This window comes from Mastacembelus armatus, chromosome 1 (genome assembly GCF_900324485.2).
Source record: "Mastacembelus armatus chromosome 1, fMasArm1.2, whole genome shotgun sequence".
Lineage (NCBI taxonomy): Eukaryota > Metazoa > Chordata > Actinopteri > Synbranchiformes > Mastacembelidae > Mastacembelus > Mastacembelus armatus.
The window spans coordinates 4,285,727-4,300,928 of record NC_046633.1 but is presented as its reverse complement, the minus strand read 5'-3'; the positions used below and the strand labels follow the sequence as shown (position 1 = coordinate 4,300,928).

The following is a 15,202-nucleotide window of genomic DNA, read 5'->3' as shown; positions in this document are numbered from 1 at the left end:
AGAAAATACTTCATATGTATTAAATACTTTCACCCCTGACAGTATAGATTGTACTTTTACTAAGAGAAGACAACATCCACACCGACAGGTGGCAGCAGTCACCGTTAGTAAAGGTAGATTAGCCACGTTGTTTATAAACAGGAAGACAACAAATGTTAGCTTGAGGTAGCGCTCATATTATTTTAGACAGTAGTTAAGTAGTTGATTGGGGGGGGTAATGGTTTCAAGGAACCTACCTTAGGTAATGTTACCGAGTTAGGTTTTTGTGTTTACATTTGTTAAACCGTTTTATATTAAGCTTCCGTGTACCCATAAGATAATGCTGAAGCTAACCTAGGCTAACGTTAGCTAAAGCTCGACTAGTTATACCATAAGCTCACAGTTGGCTAGCTTAACTATTTATGTAAGGATGTAAAGGCTGCCAGCTATATTTGATTAGGTAAATGGATGGACTGTAAATTATATTTGGTCAAATGCATTATCGGGAATTATGTTTCAGTCAGAAAACCGCTACATAACAGAGTAGTGTTAGTAGCTTGCTAGCTAACGTTTTGCTAGCGTTGCTAAACATGTTATTTGTGGCTATTAAAACATTTTTGATGTGAGTCCATTTAACTTGCAGTTTACTGGGCCTTTAAACAGTGTTCACTAGTCGTACATAATCGACTATATAAAGTTAATGTCAGTCTCAGTGTGAAGTAAATAGTCGAACAGAAAAACAGCATTGATTGTCTGCCTGTTAACAGTTTACTGCCTTAGCAAGAGCATTGCAGCTTTCCTTAATGAAAATAAGAGTCTGCTACTCAAACTGACTTTTACAGAAGTAACTGAGCTGGTTAAATATTCCGCTCCACCTGAAGCTTATTTCTTATGGCTGCTTTAGGATTTACCCCTGCCAGCCAGCAGGATGTTTTTAGCATTGAAAGAGAACGGCCCAGATGTAAAACAAGCAGTGCACTTAGTGGGGAGGACGCCAGGCAGTTCTATGAAAATGTAATGAATGATGATAAAGGGAAGGATTTGTCAGTGAGTGCAAGTATTAGGAAGGATAATGACAGACAGCGTCGGACTAGACCGAAGATCAGGGAGTCTAGTAGGAGAGTCCGGGCCATAGAGCTGCCACAGGGTCAAAGTGGAGCTGTGGGGCAGCAAAGAGAGAGGAGTAGTGAAAGTGAAGGCAACCAAGAAAGAGAGACAAGAACCTCAGAAAGGTCCATGGAGCTCCAAGGGCTCAGGCTATTGCACTGTGCCCATGAGGGGGACATCTCTGGCCTCAAAGAGCTGCTCCTGAAGGGAGTTGACATTAACTTCCAGGTACAGTGTTTACTTCTGAGTGTCGTTTTTTAATGAAATATACTATTTGTATTTGCTTTATGGGCTTGTGGTCTCCCCTCCAGGATACTTTCTTTTGGACAGCCATCATGTGTGCAAGCTGGTCAGGACAAAGAGCTGCAGTGAGACTGCTGCTGCAACACGGAGCGGCCTGGGTTGGAGTGGTCGATACACAGGGCAGGGATGCCCAGGACCTGGCACAGGAAGGTATAGCAATGCATCTCTCACTAGGAATCTCTGATTAATATATCTGCCTTTGGATGTACAGTGAAAGTAGACTCATCAATGTCTATTTGTGTCCCCAGCGGGCCACACTGATGTGTTGGAGGAGTTGGAGAGCTATGGGAGGAGTACACAGAGATTCACACAAACAGAAAGCAGGTTAGGCTCTTCTTCCTCTTCTTCCTCTGCAGATGTAAGTTACCTCAGATGTTGAGCTGAGAAAGAAGCCGTACAGCAGGCGTTTGGAAAGGTGGCAAATGTTATGATGGGTGTTGGGAAATATGTGATGGGGCTGTGTTGATTTCCAATCTAAAACTTGTAAAATGGGTTAACAAATGTTATTCTCTCCAATTCAGCCCTCAGTCTAGATTAAAACCTGCAGAATTGACCATTTCTAAAATGACCTTCAGTGTGTAAATCTTAAAACATCTGGTTAATACTGCATACTTGCTTACTACATCTACTGTACACAGAAAACTGAAATTTTGCATGATAGTAGAGCCTATAGTCAGGGAGTGTGTGCAGGAAAGTTAAGCCAATCTTGGATTTTATTGTGTTTTATTTTAAATGTTATAGTTAGCCTGGTTTTAAGACGATTTCCTGATTATAAATGAAATATTGTTTCACTGTAGCTTAGTAGCTTGGGAATGACTGTTGGCTGTTAATTTAAATCATAGGTTTGAGTCTGTTTTAAAACAATATACACATATGCATCATTTCAGTTTTCTTAGGAGAGTGAAATTTCGTTTTCTAATGAGGTGTTAAAGTGGTCAGTGGCAAAACTCTTTTTTTGCTTGTGCTACAAATTAAGATATATTTTTTAAAATTGCTTTTCTTTTTGGGACAGAATTCTTTCTTTGTCAGTATCCTGATGTTGCAGCTCAGCAGGGAGACACTAACTAAAATCAAAGAAGATCCCCATTTCATTTGAATTTTTTGAACTGCTAGCTGCTGACAAAAAATTAAATTATTTGCACAGGATTTTGTCCATCTTCACTGATGGTGGAAGCACATTAGAAAGGGTTGGCCAGTATGAACAGGAGGAATGACAGAAAAAATGTGAAGTTCATTTAATATTTCTGTCTTCCCTAATGTTGCCTCTTCTTCTGTTTGTTTCCAGTGCCCCCCAGCCTCAGTGGTGTGATGTGTGTAGTATTAGGTATAGCAGCAGCGTCTCATCACATCTGTCCTCCACTCTGCATCAGTTCAGCCTGCGACGTCCTCCACCCACCCCCTACTACTGTCTCCCCCCCTCCAGCAACAGCTACAAGATGATGGTTCGTTGTGGCTGGAAACCAGGTACAGGACTGGGGCCAGAAGGAGAGGGGCCCACACAGCCAGTGCCAACTGTGTTGAAGAGAGACCTGAAAGGTCTGGGGTTTGGACAGACAAAAATGGCAAAAATTACTCACTTCCAGGCCAGGGATCTTGATGCTGTAAAACAACCATCCAAGGATAAGGAGGAAAGGGTAGGAAAAGGGAAGCGGAAGCAAGAAAGTTTGAGAAAAGAGCAAAAAGATAAAAACTGGGAAAGAGATTTTCGTGCCTCTTTTTATCTTTGACAGCCACCTGCCCAGACTTTACTACAGGCCCTCTGCCACAAACCCCCCTAAAATTATCTCTAAAATATCAGAACAATAAAGATGTTTCAAAATATTATTTATGAGGATAAGTCAGTCCTGTTTTTTTTACTTCAAAGGGACAATATTTATAAAGCTGCTACGAGTTTTTTTTCTACTGAGCGCAATATAAATATCAGGGCTCTGCCTCAAAGGCAATTATGCATCCATTTTTGGAATCAGTTTCTGCCAGCTCTCACCTATGATCATGAGTTCTGGGTCATGACCAAAAGGACAAGATCTCGTATACAAGCGGCTGAAATGAGCTTCCTTCGCAGGGTGGCTGGCCGCTCCCTTAGAGATAAGGTGAGGAGCTCGGTCACCTGGGAGGAGCTTGGAGTAGAGCCGCTGCTCCTTCACATTGAGAGGAGCCAGATGAGGTTGCTCGGGCATCTGTACCGGATGTCTCCTGCGCACCTCCCTGGGGAGGTGTTCCGGGAATGTCCCACCAGGAGGAGGCCCAGGGGAAGACCCAGGACACGCTGGAGGGACTATGTCACTCAGCTGGCCTGGGAACGCCTCAGTGTCCCCCCAGATGAGCTGGAGGAAGTGTCCAGGGAAAGGGAAGTCTGGGCATCCCTGCTTAGGCTTCTGCCCCCGTGACATGGATAAGCAGAAGAAGATGGATGGATGGAGTTTCAGCCTCTGGCTAATGGTTGTCTAATGTCAAACTATGACATAATTCATTCATTAATTCATTCAACCTTTTTGTGCTTCTGCTTGCGCTGTGTGATTAGATATGCTATGTTCATTGTTTCAGGGCATTATATAAAACCAGTGTTTAATGGCTGGTATCTTGTATATGGTTATAAAATACTTTTGAGAGGTAAAACGTCTTGTTTTGTACAGAGACAGTTAAGTCACATCCAGTAATTCTCGAGTGCCTACAGCAACCATTTGCTTATGGATTTTGATTGTAGAATATCTTATACAACAGACTGATTGTGAGCTATCTCTTTAGAGCTGCTCCAGGTACCTTCTCCTCTATTTTAACACTCTTGCTCATGTATGACTGGTGAGTCACATATTAGTGCACGTCTCAAATCTGTAAGTCACTGACTACTGCTTTTTCATTTAGAACAGTAAAAATAGATTCTTTAATCAGTCTAGAGTGTCCATGTCTCACAGGCTCTTTTCTCTGGTAACATGTTGGGGTTTGACCATATCAGGCACATTAAAACCTTGTGTGATACAACATGGGAGCTCAGACAGGCCTCCATTTTCATTTCAAAGTCCAGGTTCAATAAAGAAAAGTAACCTTGCTGTGGTCATCAAAGCTTTATGACTACTGAGAGAGTACTTATGTTTTCTACAGATTCTAAAGCACTCCAAAAACATAGACTTTGTGCAACTTCGTTAATTGTGGTGCAATACAACACCATGACAAAGTACAGCCTGAGTCATCACGCACATTGTATTACATTACATCATGCAAGTGTTGTCATTTGGTCATTGAGCACATAAACTATGTAATAAGGTGTCTTTTCGTGTTTAAATGTGTTTACCCATGATAATTTCTGACCTTTTTAATACCGATTTGAAAAAGCAGCATGTCGTGGAACAGTAATTAGTACTGAAACTTTACAGCTAAAAGGAACTGGGTTGATTACTTTGGCCCAGTCTGTCATTGGCTTTGGACCGGGGTAGATTTTGTCTATAAGACACCGTGAGAAAGCGAAGCCACAACTCTGATCGAAATCATCCAATTCCAACTAATCCCTGAGCCTTAGATTACAGATAAATGTGATCAGTGGAATCCATTTTTTGAAAGAGAAGAAAGTAGAAAGCTATTGACTATGCTGTACTTGACCAGTGTGTGATCCCTGTTTAGCACTGAAAAGTGACTGTATGTACTGTATAGAAGGCGGGCTCTCTCCGCCTACTGTTACATAAGACTGTAACCCCTTACCTCCAGTGAGGAATGACACAATACTGTGATAGAAAACAAAGTTGAAGGAGTTTCTGCCAGGCACGCATGCAGGTATATGCCTAGACATGTTTTTGTGAGTACAGATTTGGGAATAAATACATACAAACATACATACATGTCCTACTTACAGCTACAAAAACATTAAATAGTAGTAGTTCATAGTGTTTCTTGATTAAACACTGTTTCTCTTTTATCTTAAAATAAAGAAATATAGTGTGAGGCATGAAAGAATGGAAGTTCATTATTGTAACCTTGAGCTTGGAACGTTCAAACTATAAGTTAGGTTACACACAAAACTAAAAAATATCAAATGTTACTTGAAACAGTTTTGATTAACTTTGTGTTTTATTTCTTAACTATTGCAGTAAAACAATTTAAGTCACAAGATTTCAGTGTCACAGCTAACAGATCTAATACAAATTATTATAAATCCTACTCTGTCAATTATTCACCTAACCTCACAGCTGCCATTGGCTAAACTCTGACACACTTACCTTACGCATGCAAAAGGTCTTTGCACCAGGATATAAAAGCTGGTGATTAGGAGCGTCAGAGAAACTTGCATAACCACTGAAAGAAAAGAGGAAACGTGCAGAAATGGGCTACAACTTCTACTTCTCTGCTGAGACATGGACCCTCCTGGTTGCCCTCATCACACTGATCCTTGTGTAAGTCTAAGAACATCTGTGCATATATGATCATTTAAAATCTATCCATTATTTCTACCTGTGATTTTATTTATTTATTTATTTTTACTTTTTTCAGATATGCCTATTGGCCATATGGAGTATTTAAAAGAATGGGCATTCCTGGTCCCAAACCAGTCCCTCTTTTTGGCACTATGCTGGCATATAGAAAGGTTGGTAAATATAATTTAAAACACGAGATACTGTACAGACTTATAGACAAAAGTAACGGGACACCAAACAGTAATATAAACTTTTGATTTAAGACTTAAAATGTAACAAGTTACCTTTTAATTCATAAGTGTTTCAGTTGTATTTTGACTATGAAAGTTCTTATTTTAGCAATAATGGCTAAAACTCTGGATACTCTAGGTATTATTTATGTTTTAAAATTCTAGTTCTATTTCAAATATCCTTCAAAATTTAACATGTTATTATTGTCAATGGGTGACGTATATTAATATAGTATTCTATATAAGATTTCTAACATGTCTAAATGAAGTGTGGATTGAATTTAAAATGTTCAGTTCATAATCTGCATATAATTATTCTTATACTTAGGGATTTACTACTTTTGATGAAGCGTGCTTCAAGAAATATGGGAAAACATGGGGGTAAGTCTGCATGTTGTACAGTACTATGTTTAGATATGTTTCTGCATGCATACAGTATCTGGATATTTGTATTTAAAGTGCTTTAAACCTGCTTTATAGTGAATATCACACTCTGCTTTATGTGCCTTTACACATGTTCTCTTCTTATCACCTTTAGCATATTTGATGGTCGCCAGCCTGTGCTGTGTATCACAGACCCTGCCATGATAAAAACTGTTCTGATAAAGGAGTGTTACAGTCTCTTCACTAACCGCAGAGTACGCACACACACACATATGCTATATAACACATTCAGTCACTCATTATGAAAACTGCTTTGTAGCTGAACTCTTGTCCTCAACTGCAGATGTTTCCTAAATGTGTTACAGAACTTCCGTCTGAATGGGCCATTGTATGATGCTGTGAGCATTGCCGAGGATGACCAGTGGAAGAGGATCCGTAGCGTCCTCTCTCCTTCCTTCACCTCAGGCAGATTGAAAGAGGTTTGACCCTGTCCTGCTCCTGTACCACCTCTAATAATTTCTACCTAGGTCGGTACTGGAATTTGATTTTTTTTAGTGCAGTGGTCTCCAGTATGCTGTGTAGTTTTGAGCCCTTGTGGGGTTATGTTCTTCATATGGAGCTGTCATCAGAAGGGTCCTGGGTAAGGATCCTGAACCCTATATTGCTAACCACTGATCTAGAGGAAACAAACAGAAATAGCAGGAACTCTGAGTCCTTGTGTGGAGCTCCTCTATTGTATTTCCCAGTACTTCAGTAAGGTTGTGTATTAATGTCTTCTCCATCTATGTCTGTCTGTGCTTCAGATGTTTGACATAATGAAGCACCACTCTGCTAACCTGATCAGCAGCATGAAAAAGAAGGCCGACAAGGATGAGCCCTTAGAGCTGAAGGAGTAAGAACACAGTATTCCAAAATACTACTATAATTTAACCAATTCCAGAAAATGCATCAATCTGAAAAGATAAATATATCTGATGAGTTTATGTTCTTTGGTGGTTTAGGTTCTTTGGACCCTACAGTATGGATGTAGTAACCAGCACATCCTTCAGTGTGGACATAGACTCGCTCAACAACCCCTCAGATCCCTTTGTCACTAACATCAAGAAGATGCTGAAGTTTGACCTGTTAAACCCACTCTTCCTCCTTGTTGGTACAGTATTAGTTTAACTTTTGTAGCTGCTAATTAACTTAAGATGAATGTTTAGTCAGCACAGTTGCTGTAATTCTTCTATCTCTGATCACTTTGTTGCTATCTCTCTAATTGCAGCCTTCTTCCCCTTCTTGGGTCCTATACTGGAGAAGCTGGAGTTTTCTTTATTCCCTAGCACTGTGACAGACTTCTTTTATACTGCACTGAAGAAAATCAAATCTAATCGTGAGACTAGCAAGCAAACGGTATGGCTGCACATATGTGTATGTACATAGACTGTATTTGTAGATTCAGTGATATAATCATAGTTGTTCATACTTTCAGAGTCGAGTGGATTTCCTTCAGCTGATGATGGACTCCCAGAAAAGCAACGAAGGAAATCAAGATAAAGGTGGATAACATATGCCACACAGTTACACATGTACATGCACACAAAAGCACAATGCAAACCATTCGAAGTCTTAACTCATTCCTGTCTCATCAGGTTTGAATGATCATGAGATCCTTTCTCAAGCTATGATTTTCATCTTTGCTGGATATGAAACAAGCAGCAGCTCTCTATGTTTCTTGGCTTACAATCTGGCGACAAACCCTCATGTCATGAAAGAGCTGCAGGAGGAGATTGACTCCACCTTCCCTAACAAGGTGTGTTGGACATAGGAGAGGACAAAACAATCCAGGTAGCAAAGTAATGAACACTGCCATCATTGGTTGTAAGCCACATGGGGTCAAAGGAATTAACACTTAGCTTATTAAGTTGCTATGGCTAATGTGTTAGCATAGAAATTTGCAACAGACTAAGAATTTAGGGTCATGTTTCCTATCATCAGTTTAACCAGCTATTCAATGGACTGCTGAAATGTTCAGATTATGATTAAGATATGGTGCTTCTACAAGATTTTATTTAGCAATTTGAAGTCACACAAATGCAGCTGTTATATATTATACTTTACAGGTATATTAGTAATCTCAGATCCATTCCAGCATCGTGGTAGGTCCTAACGTAGCCAGATTTGAGAAGGTGGTCTTTTCCCCAGTGCCAAGAGCAAGGATTCCTTATGGTTATGTATATGTAAGTGTCTGTGTTTGTGCAGGCTCCTATTGAGTACCAGCCGCTGATGCAGATGCAGTATCTAGACAGTGTCGTCAATGAGTCTCTCCGGCTGTATCCCATTGCCCCACGTCTGGAGCGTGTGGCCAAGGCAACTGTGGAAATCAATGGCGTTGTGATTCCAAAAGACATGGTTGTCATGGTCCCCACATGGCCCATACACCGAAACCCTGACCTGTGGCCCGAACCCGACGAGTTCAAACCAGAGAGGTAAAGGAAGGATTTGTATGTTTAGGTTTCCCAAAGCAGCTAATAAATGAAAAACCTCCCACAGAGAAGACTTGAGCTCTGCAGGTCATTGCATTATCTCTGTTATTAATATGTGTGTGTATATATACTCAGGTTCAGCAAAGAAAACAAGGCGAATATTGATCCATACACATACATGCCATTCGGAGCAGGGCCCAGGAACTGCATTGGGATGCGATTTGCTCTAGAAATAATTAAACTTGCAATGGTGGAGATCCTCCAGAGATACAGTTTCTCTGTGTGTGAGGAGACAGAGGTGAGACCACAGATGTCATCTGCTCACACTTTATAATTGCTTTCTATGGTGTATGAGTAAATCTGTCCAAATGTTACTCATGGTTAGTCTGACAGCAAGACTAAGGGTTACATAACATAATTAGATTCATGTCAACAGTCAAAAGATCAAAAGTCACTACCTGACACTGCACATTGATTTTACACCTTTAATATTTGGAAACTGTCCTAAAATGTTACATATCACACTTAATAAACTATGTTATTTGTATGAGCTTTCAATCTTATTTGATAATAACAGTTGTTTGTTGATTTGAAGTAACAATGCTCAGTTTGTGCATAGTTGATTTTGTTCACACTTTGTTTTTCTTCATATGTAATTTCCTCCCAGGTGCCCTTGGAGATGGACATTCAGGGTTTCATAATGCCAAAACGGCCCATCAAGCTGAAGATGGTGCCACGTTCTTTACCTTCCAGTTAGAAAAACAAGATGAAAGATCCAGGGTCATGTTTAGTAAATTGTAGAGTTGTGGCCTGTAGCAGTTGATTCTCATTGCTTATTTCTTTCAAAGCTTTTATCTACTAAATGTGAGTGACAAACAGATCATTTCTAAAGCTTTGCGTTTACAATAAAATACTGTATAATTTTCTCTTATAACTGTGATTCTTATACAGTATATTTTTCAGTCAGTGTTACAGCAGCTGCTAGGTATGATAAATGATTAAAATGTGGTTAGTAGTATGACAAAGAAATTCTGATATTTACAAAGAAGTTTTAAAAAATATGAGGGAGAGATTATGGTTCAATATTTCAGTTATCCTACCTACTATCAGTGTCTGTTGTCTTTTGTTTATGTTGCCTTTTCTAAACCTTTTTGTCTAGGTATCTCTATAATCAAATGTTTTGTAACTGTGTTTAGAAAGGACCCATAAAAATAAAGCTAGTATTAGTACATGTAAAGAGGTTGTGCTCTGACAAATGAGAAACAGTTGTGTGAGAAGTTAATTTAATGAATGAGTATAAACCCCCAAAAGTGTATTTACTATGCTGTTACTCAGAACCATGTGGCTGAGTGCCTTGACACTAAATGAGCTTTTCTCAAAGTGTATTGTCACTTGGGGCTATTTCATTACAAAACAGGATTAAATCCAATCAAATGAGCTTTAAAGTCAAAGTTAAATTACACATGATTGAATACAACAAGCATAACATTTCTTAAGTGATCAATAGACACGATGGAAGAATTAATGGGTTAAGCCTGATAGATGTGCCACATAGACAAGAAAAGAGTGTCTCACAGGTTTACCCTTTGGTTCTGCCCTGCAGGTAAATGTTTTGTAGCTACAACAACAACAAAAAAAAAGTTCTGACAATGAATCAATAATGGAATGAAAGCAGAAGCAGTGAAAGCAAACTGTCCACATAAGGGTGCTGTGGGGACATATAATGAAATCAACAGCAGCAAGAAACGAGCAACAAAACAGAATGAAATGTTAAAAAAAAACACAGAAAAGAAAAATAATCATAGCAATGACCTTGGTCTAAATGGACAAATGATATGTGGGAAATCAAAAGTAAATAAGTGTAGTATATATATAGTATATAAATGTGTGTATAGGCAAATACAAAGTATTTCTATGGACTGTTCTGACCTGAAAATATATGTAATATGTAATAATGGTAGTCAGAGACAGTCTGTAGTGTCATAAATTGAATTTAAATATAGTTGACAAGCTCCATCCCAGGAAACATATGGGTCCACTGTGGGTAAGCCCACGTGATGCCCACAGCAGTATTTCCCTTTGGGAACACCATACAAAATTCTCTATTTCTCTCTCAAGAAATGGTATCAATGGTATCATAAATCCTATTTATCCTAAAGGACACTGCATTCCTTCATTAAATCCACTCAGGGTACAAGCAAGTGAGTTTAGCCAGCTTAAACTTAACTTTTCATTAGCTGCAGACACACACACACACACACACACTACTGGGGCCCAGTGTAATGATAAAGGATACATATGTCTTAATAATCTCATTTGTGGCTCCATCATTATCAATAATGTTAATACATTTTATCAGCAGGCCATGGTTGTCCAGCTGTGTTCCAACTGCCAGCTGTCAGCGTTGCTAGGCGACAGGAGCGCCGCTTCGTAACTCAGTGGTAGCGTTAGTGTTAGAGGCGGGAACAGTTATACTATTCAATTTCAATTCAATTTTATTTGTATAGCGCCAAATCACAATACAAATCATCTCAAGGCACTTTACAAAAACTAAAACTAAAAACCCAACAATTCCCTTATGAGCAAGCACTTGGCGACAGTGGAGAGGAAAAAACTCCCTTTAACGGAAGAAAAAAACCTCCAGCAGAACCAGGCTCAGTTTGGGCGGCCATCTGCCTCGACCGGTTGGGGTGAGTGGATAGAGCAGAGAGAAAAGAACAGCAACAATAAACAACAAATAGACACTGCAAGTTGGTGGGGCCAGTAACTGCACATCAGCGATAAACAGCTCCAGGACCAGGGACACCTGCAGAAGGTACAGAGAGAGAGAGAGAGAGAGGGAGGGAGAGAGCACAAGGTTAGTAACATTCAATGGTGGAATATACATGAGGTGGGAGAGAAGGGGGGGGGGGGGGGGGGGGGGGTAGGGTAGGGGAGCTCAGTGCACCAATGGTCCTCGGGCAGTCTAGGCCTATAGCACCATAACTAACTAAGGGATGCCAGAAGCCAGCCCTAACTATATGCTTTGTCAAAGAGGAAGGTTTTAAGTCTAGCCTTAAAAGTACAGAGAGTGTCTGCCTCCTGAACCCAGGCTGAGAGCTGGTTCCACAGGAGAGGAGCTTGATAGCTAAAGGCTCTGCCTCCCATTCTGCTTTTGAGAACTCTGGGAACCACAAGTAGGCCTGCACTCTGAGAGCGAAGTGGTCTATTGGGATAATATGGTACTATGAGGTCTTTAAGGTATGAAGGAGCTTGATTATGAAGGGATTTGTATGTGAGAAGAAGGATTTTAAATTCTATTCTATATTTTACAGGGAGCCAATGAAGAGAAGCCAATATAGGAGAAATATGATCTCTCTTGCTAGTTCCTGTCAGGACTCTGGCTGCGGCATTCTGGATTAATTGGAGGCTTTTTATTAAGATATTAGGACATCCAGATAGTAATGAGTTACAGTAATCTAGCCTTGAGGAAACAAACGCATGGACTAGTTTTTCTGCATCATTTTGAGACAGGATGTTCCTAATTTTGGAAATGTTGCGCAGGTGAAAGAATGCAGTTCTAGAAATTTGTTTTATGTGTGAGTTAAAGGACATGTCCTGGTCAAAAATAACTCCAAGGTTTTTTACAGTAGTGCTGGAGGCCAGGGCTATGCCATCTAGAGTAGCTATAATTTTAGAAAAGTTATTTCTGAGATTTTTAGGCCCAAATATAATGACTTCTGTTTTCTCCGAGTTTAAAAGTAAAAAGTTACTGGTCATCCAAGCCTTTATGTCAGTTAGACAGGCTTGAAGTCTGGTTAACTGGTTTGTGTTAACAGGTTTAATAGATAGATATAACTGAGTGTCATCCGCATAGCAGTGGTAATTAATAGAGTGCTTCCTAATGATATATCCTAAAGGAAGCATGTACAGGGTGAACAGAATCGGTCCTAGCACAGAACCTTGTGGAACTCCATAACTAACTTTTGTTCGTGTGGAAGGTTCATCATGGACATGAACAAACTGGAATCTGTCCGATAAATAGGATTGGAACCACTTTAACGCTGTTCCTCTGATACCAATCACATGCTCCAGTCTCTGTAATAAGATGTTGTGGTCAATGGTGTCGAATGCTGCACTAAGGTCTAGGAGGACAAGTATCGAAACAAGTCCATTATCTGAGGCTAAGAGAAGATCGTTGGTAACTTTCAACAGTGCTGTTTCTGTACTATGATGTGCTCTAAATCCTGATTGGAAATCTTCAAATAGTTCATTCCTGTGTAAGTGGTCTGATAGCTGCTTAGCAACAGCTTTTTCTAGGATTTTAGAAATAAATGGCAGGTTGGATATTGGTCTGTAATTAGCCAAGACACCTGGATCAAGACTAGGCTTTTTGAGTAAAGGTTTGATTACTGCAGTCTTAAAGGCCTGTGGTACGTAGCCTGATACTAGAGATAAATTTACCAAGTCCAATAAAGATGAGTTCATTAATGGCAGGGTGCCTTTAAGCAGTCTAGTCGGGATGGGGTCCAAGAGACACGTTGATGATTTCGATGAAGCAACTACTGATGTAAATTCAGAGAGATCTATAGGAGACAACAGTACTGTACTACAGTACAGTTATTTTGTTTCGGCTTTACTCGGCCTACGCGGGTTATAATGGCTACGTAAACTGCGCCTCTGTAGTCCTTTTGTAGTCTTTCAAAGGATGCGACTCCTGAATTGGGAAACAGCCTTTGTGTATTGCCCCTGAAGAATTACCACAGCTACGTTTTGTGGCTTTTGCGACAGTCCATTCGTGCACAAATACACTGGCATGAGACAGTGCGAGCTCGGACCAGTTTGGGCTGTGTTATAGTGAACCTGTGAGAGCTAGCTAGCTAGCTAGTTAGCTGCCTACTTTCTGTACTCACAGCCTTAAATAACCTGCTTGTATGACATTCTTCGGTTAGGTGAGCAGTCATAGTTGACATGTGTAACGTTTTCTGTCATATGGTAATGTTTTAACAATCAAATTAATATTAGCATGCTAAACGCTAGTTGCGAATTAAGCTAATCGCCAATTAAAGTTAGTTAGCTGTTAAGCGGACTTTTGTGAGAAGTTTGAGTTGGTTAATGTTTCTTCTGTGGTTAGAAAGCGAGTTGTCACTTTAAATGAACTGAAAATGAATAAGTTGTGCTGTATAAGTTGGTAAAGCGTGTTTCCTAGTTTCATGAGAGATGAGTAACGTTAGGAACGTTATAACGTTATATTATATATATAATATAACTTTTTCTAGTGTTGTTTTATTTCTCTTTTAAAGGACTTCTTGGATTTTTTTAAAGAGACACTTAATTGGAAGACCTTTACAGTTCTATATTTTCATTAAGAATGGACTCTTAAAAAAAAGGAGCACCAAGATTTTGTGTTTAACCTTCGTTGTAGGCCGCAAGGAATATTCGAGGAAATCGATGAGTTCGATTACCAAAAAATTTGTAATTTGCCTGGAGGATTCGTTTGATTACCTGTCCAGTGTGTACCCCTGCCTTTCACCCGAGAGAGAGCTGGGATAGGCTCCAGCAGATCCCCGTGACCCTGGCTTTCAGGAAAAAGCGGGTATAGAATATGGATGGATGGATGGATGGATGGATTCGTTTGATTACTATCACTTGCGTTATCGGACCTGCTCCGCCTAGGGATCATTGTTCCATACGGACCATAATCACTGTTGCACAAGCATTTCCGTGTCAAAAGTCGGTGCTGGCAGAGAGCGAAACTGTCCGTAAAAGGCAGAAATCGTTCAAAGTTTGGGATCATTTCAAACTTAAAAAAGATAACAACAAGGTACAGTGTGTGTATTGTAAAGTGGAACTGGTGTACCACAACAGCACCGTCAATGCTTCAACATCTGAACAGAAAGCATCCAGTTGTGAACCAGAGTGGCTCACCCAGCGGAGCAAGGTAACATCATTTCAAGGTAACCTGTCGTTTCTGTCATGCATTACACAATAGTATTATTGTTTAAAAATACAAAAGTCAGTTTTATCCGATTACTCGAGTAAGTGCTGAAATATTCGGTAGAATACTCAACTTCAAAAATGATCAATAGATGCAGCCCTAGTTGTTATACAAACTAACTGTTCTTAAGAGAATTGAAATAGCTGTTATTCAGTTGGATTTATCCAAAGGAGACGTAGATTCATTGTCAAGCTTATAATATTTTTTATTTAAGTTAAAGGAGTAATCTTTTGATAATGTAATAACTTCCCTTTTACATCATGTTATTCATGAGAAGTTCAGAAGTATGCTGTTTTCTTTCAATAAATAATTAAAATATTACCACTTCTTTTAAAAAGTCCAATTATTGTC

At 39.7% G+C, this 15,202-nt stretch overlaps 2 protein-coding genes across 2 annotated transcripts; both read left to right on the top strand.

Annotated features, from left to right (window-relative positions):
- The first annotated feature begins 132 nt into the window (after nucleotides 1-132).
- On the top strand, nucleotides 133-4,380 carry gpank1 (G patch domain and ankyrin repeats 1). The gene is made up of 4 exons (XM_026302739.1): nucleotides 133-1,314; nucleotides 1,398-1,539; nucleotides 1,638-1,713; nucleotides 2,675-4,380. The coding sequence occupies exons 1-4, from the start codon at nucleotides 871-873 to the stop codon at nucleotides 3,114-3,116; spliced, it is 1,104 nt and encodes a 367-aa protein (XP_026158524.1). The 5' UTR covers nucleotides 133-870; the 3' UTR covers nucleotides 3,117-4,380.
- Nucleotides 4,381-5,419: 1,039 nt separating this feature from the next.
- Nucleotides 5,420-10,137, top strand: LOC113127855 (cytochrome P450 3A40). The gene is made up of 13 exons (XM_026302724.1): nucleotides 5,420-5,771; nucleotides 5,869-5,962; nucleotides 6,351-6,403; nucleotides 6,561-6,660; nucleotides 6,772-6,885; nucleotides 7,210-7,298; nucleotides 7,408-7,556; nucleotides 7,674-7,801; nucleotides 7,881-7,947; nucleotides 8,041-8,201; nucleotides 8,651-8,877; nucleotides 9,010-9,172; nucleotides 9,542-10,137. Exons 1-13 carry the CDS (start codon nucleotides 5,701-5,703, stop codon nucleotides 9,629-9,631), a joined length of 1,506 nt encoding a protein of 501 aa, XP_026158509.1. The 5' UTR covers nucleotides 5,420-5,700; the 3' UTR covers nucleotides 9,632-10,137.
- The last annotated feature ends 5,065 nt before the right edge of the window (nucleotides 10,138-15,202 follow it).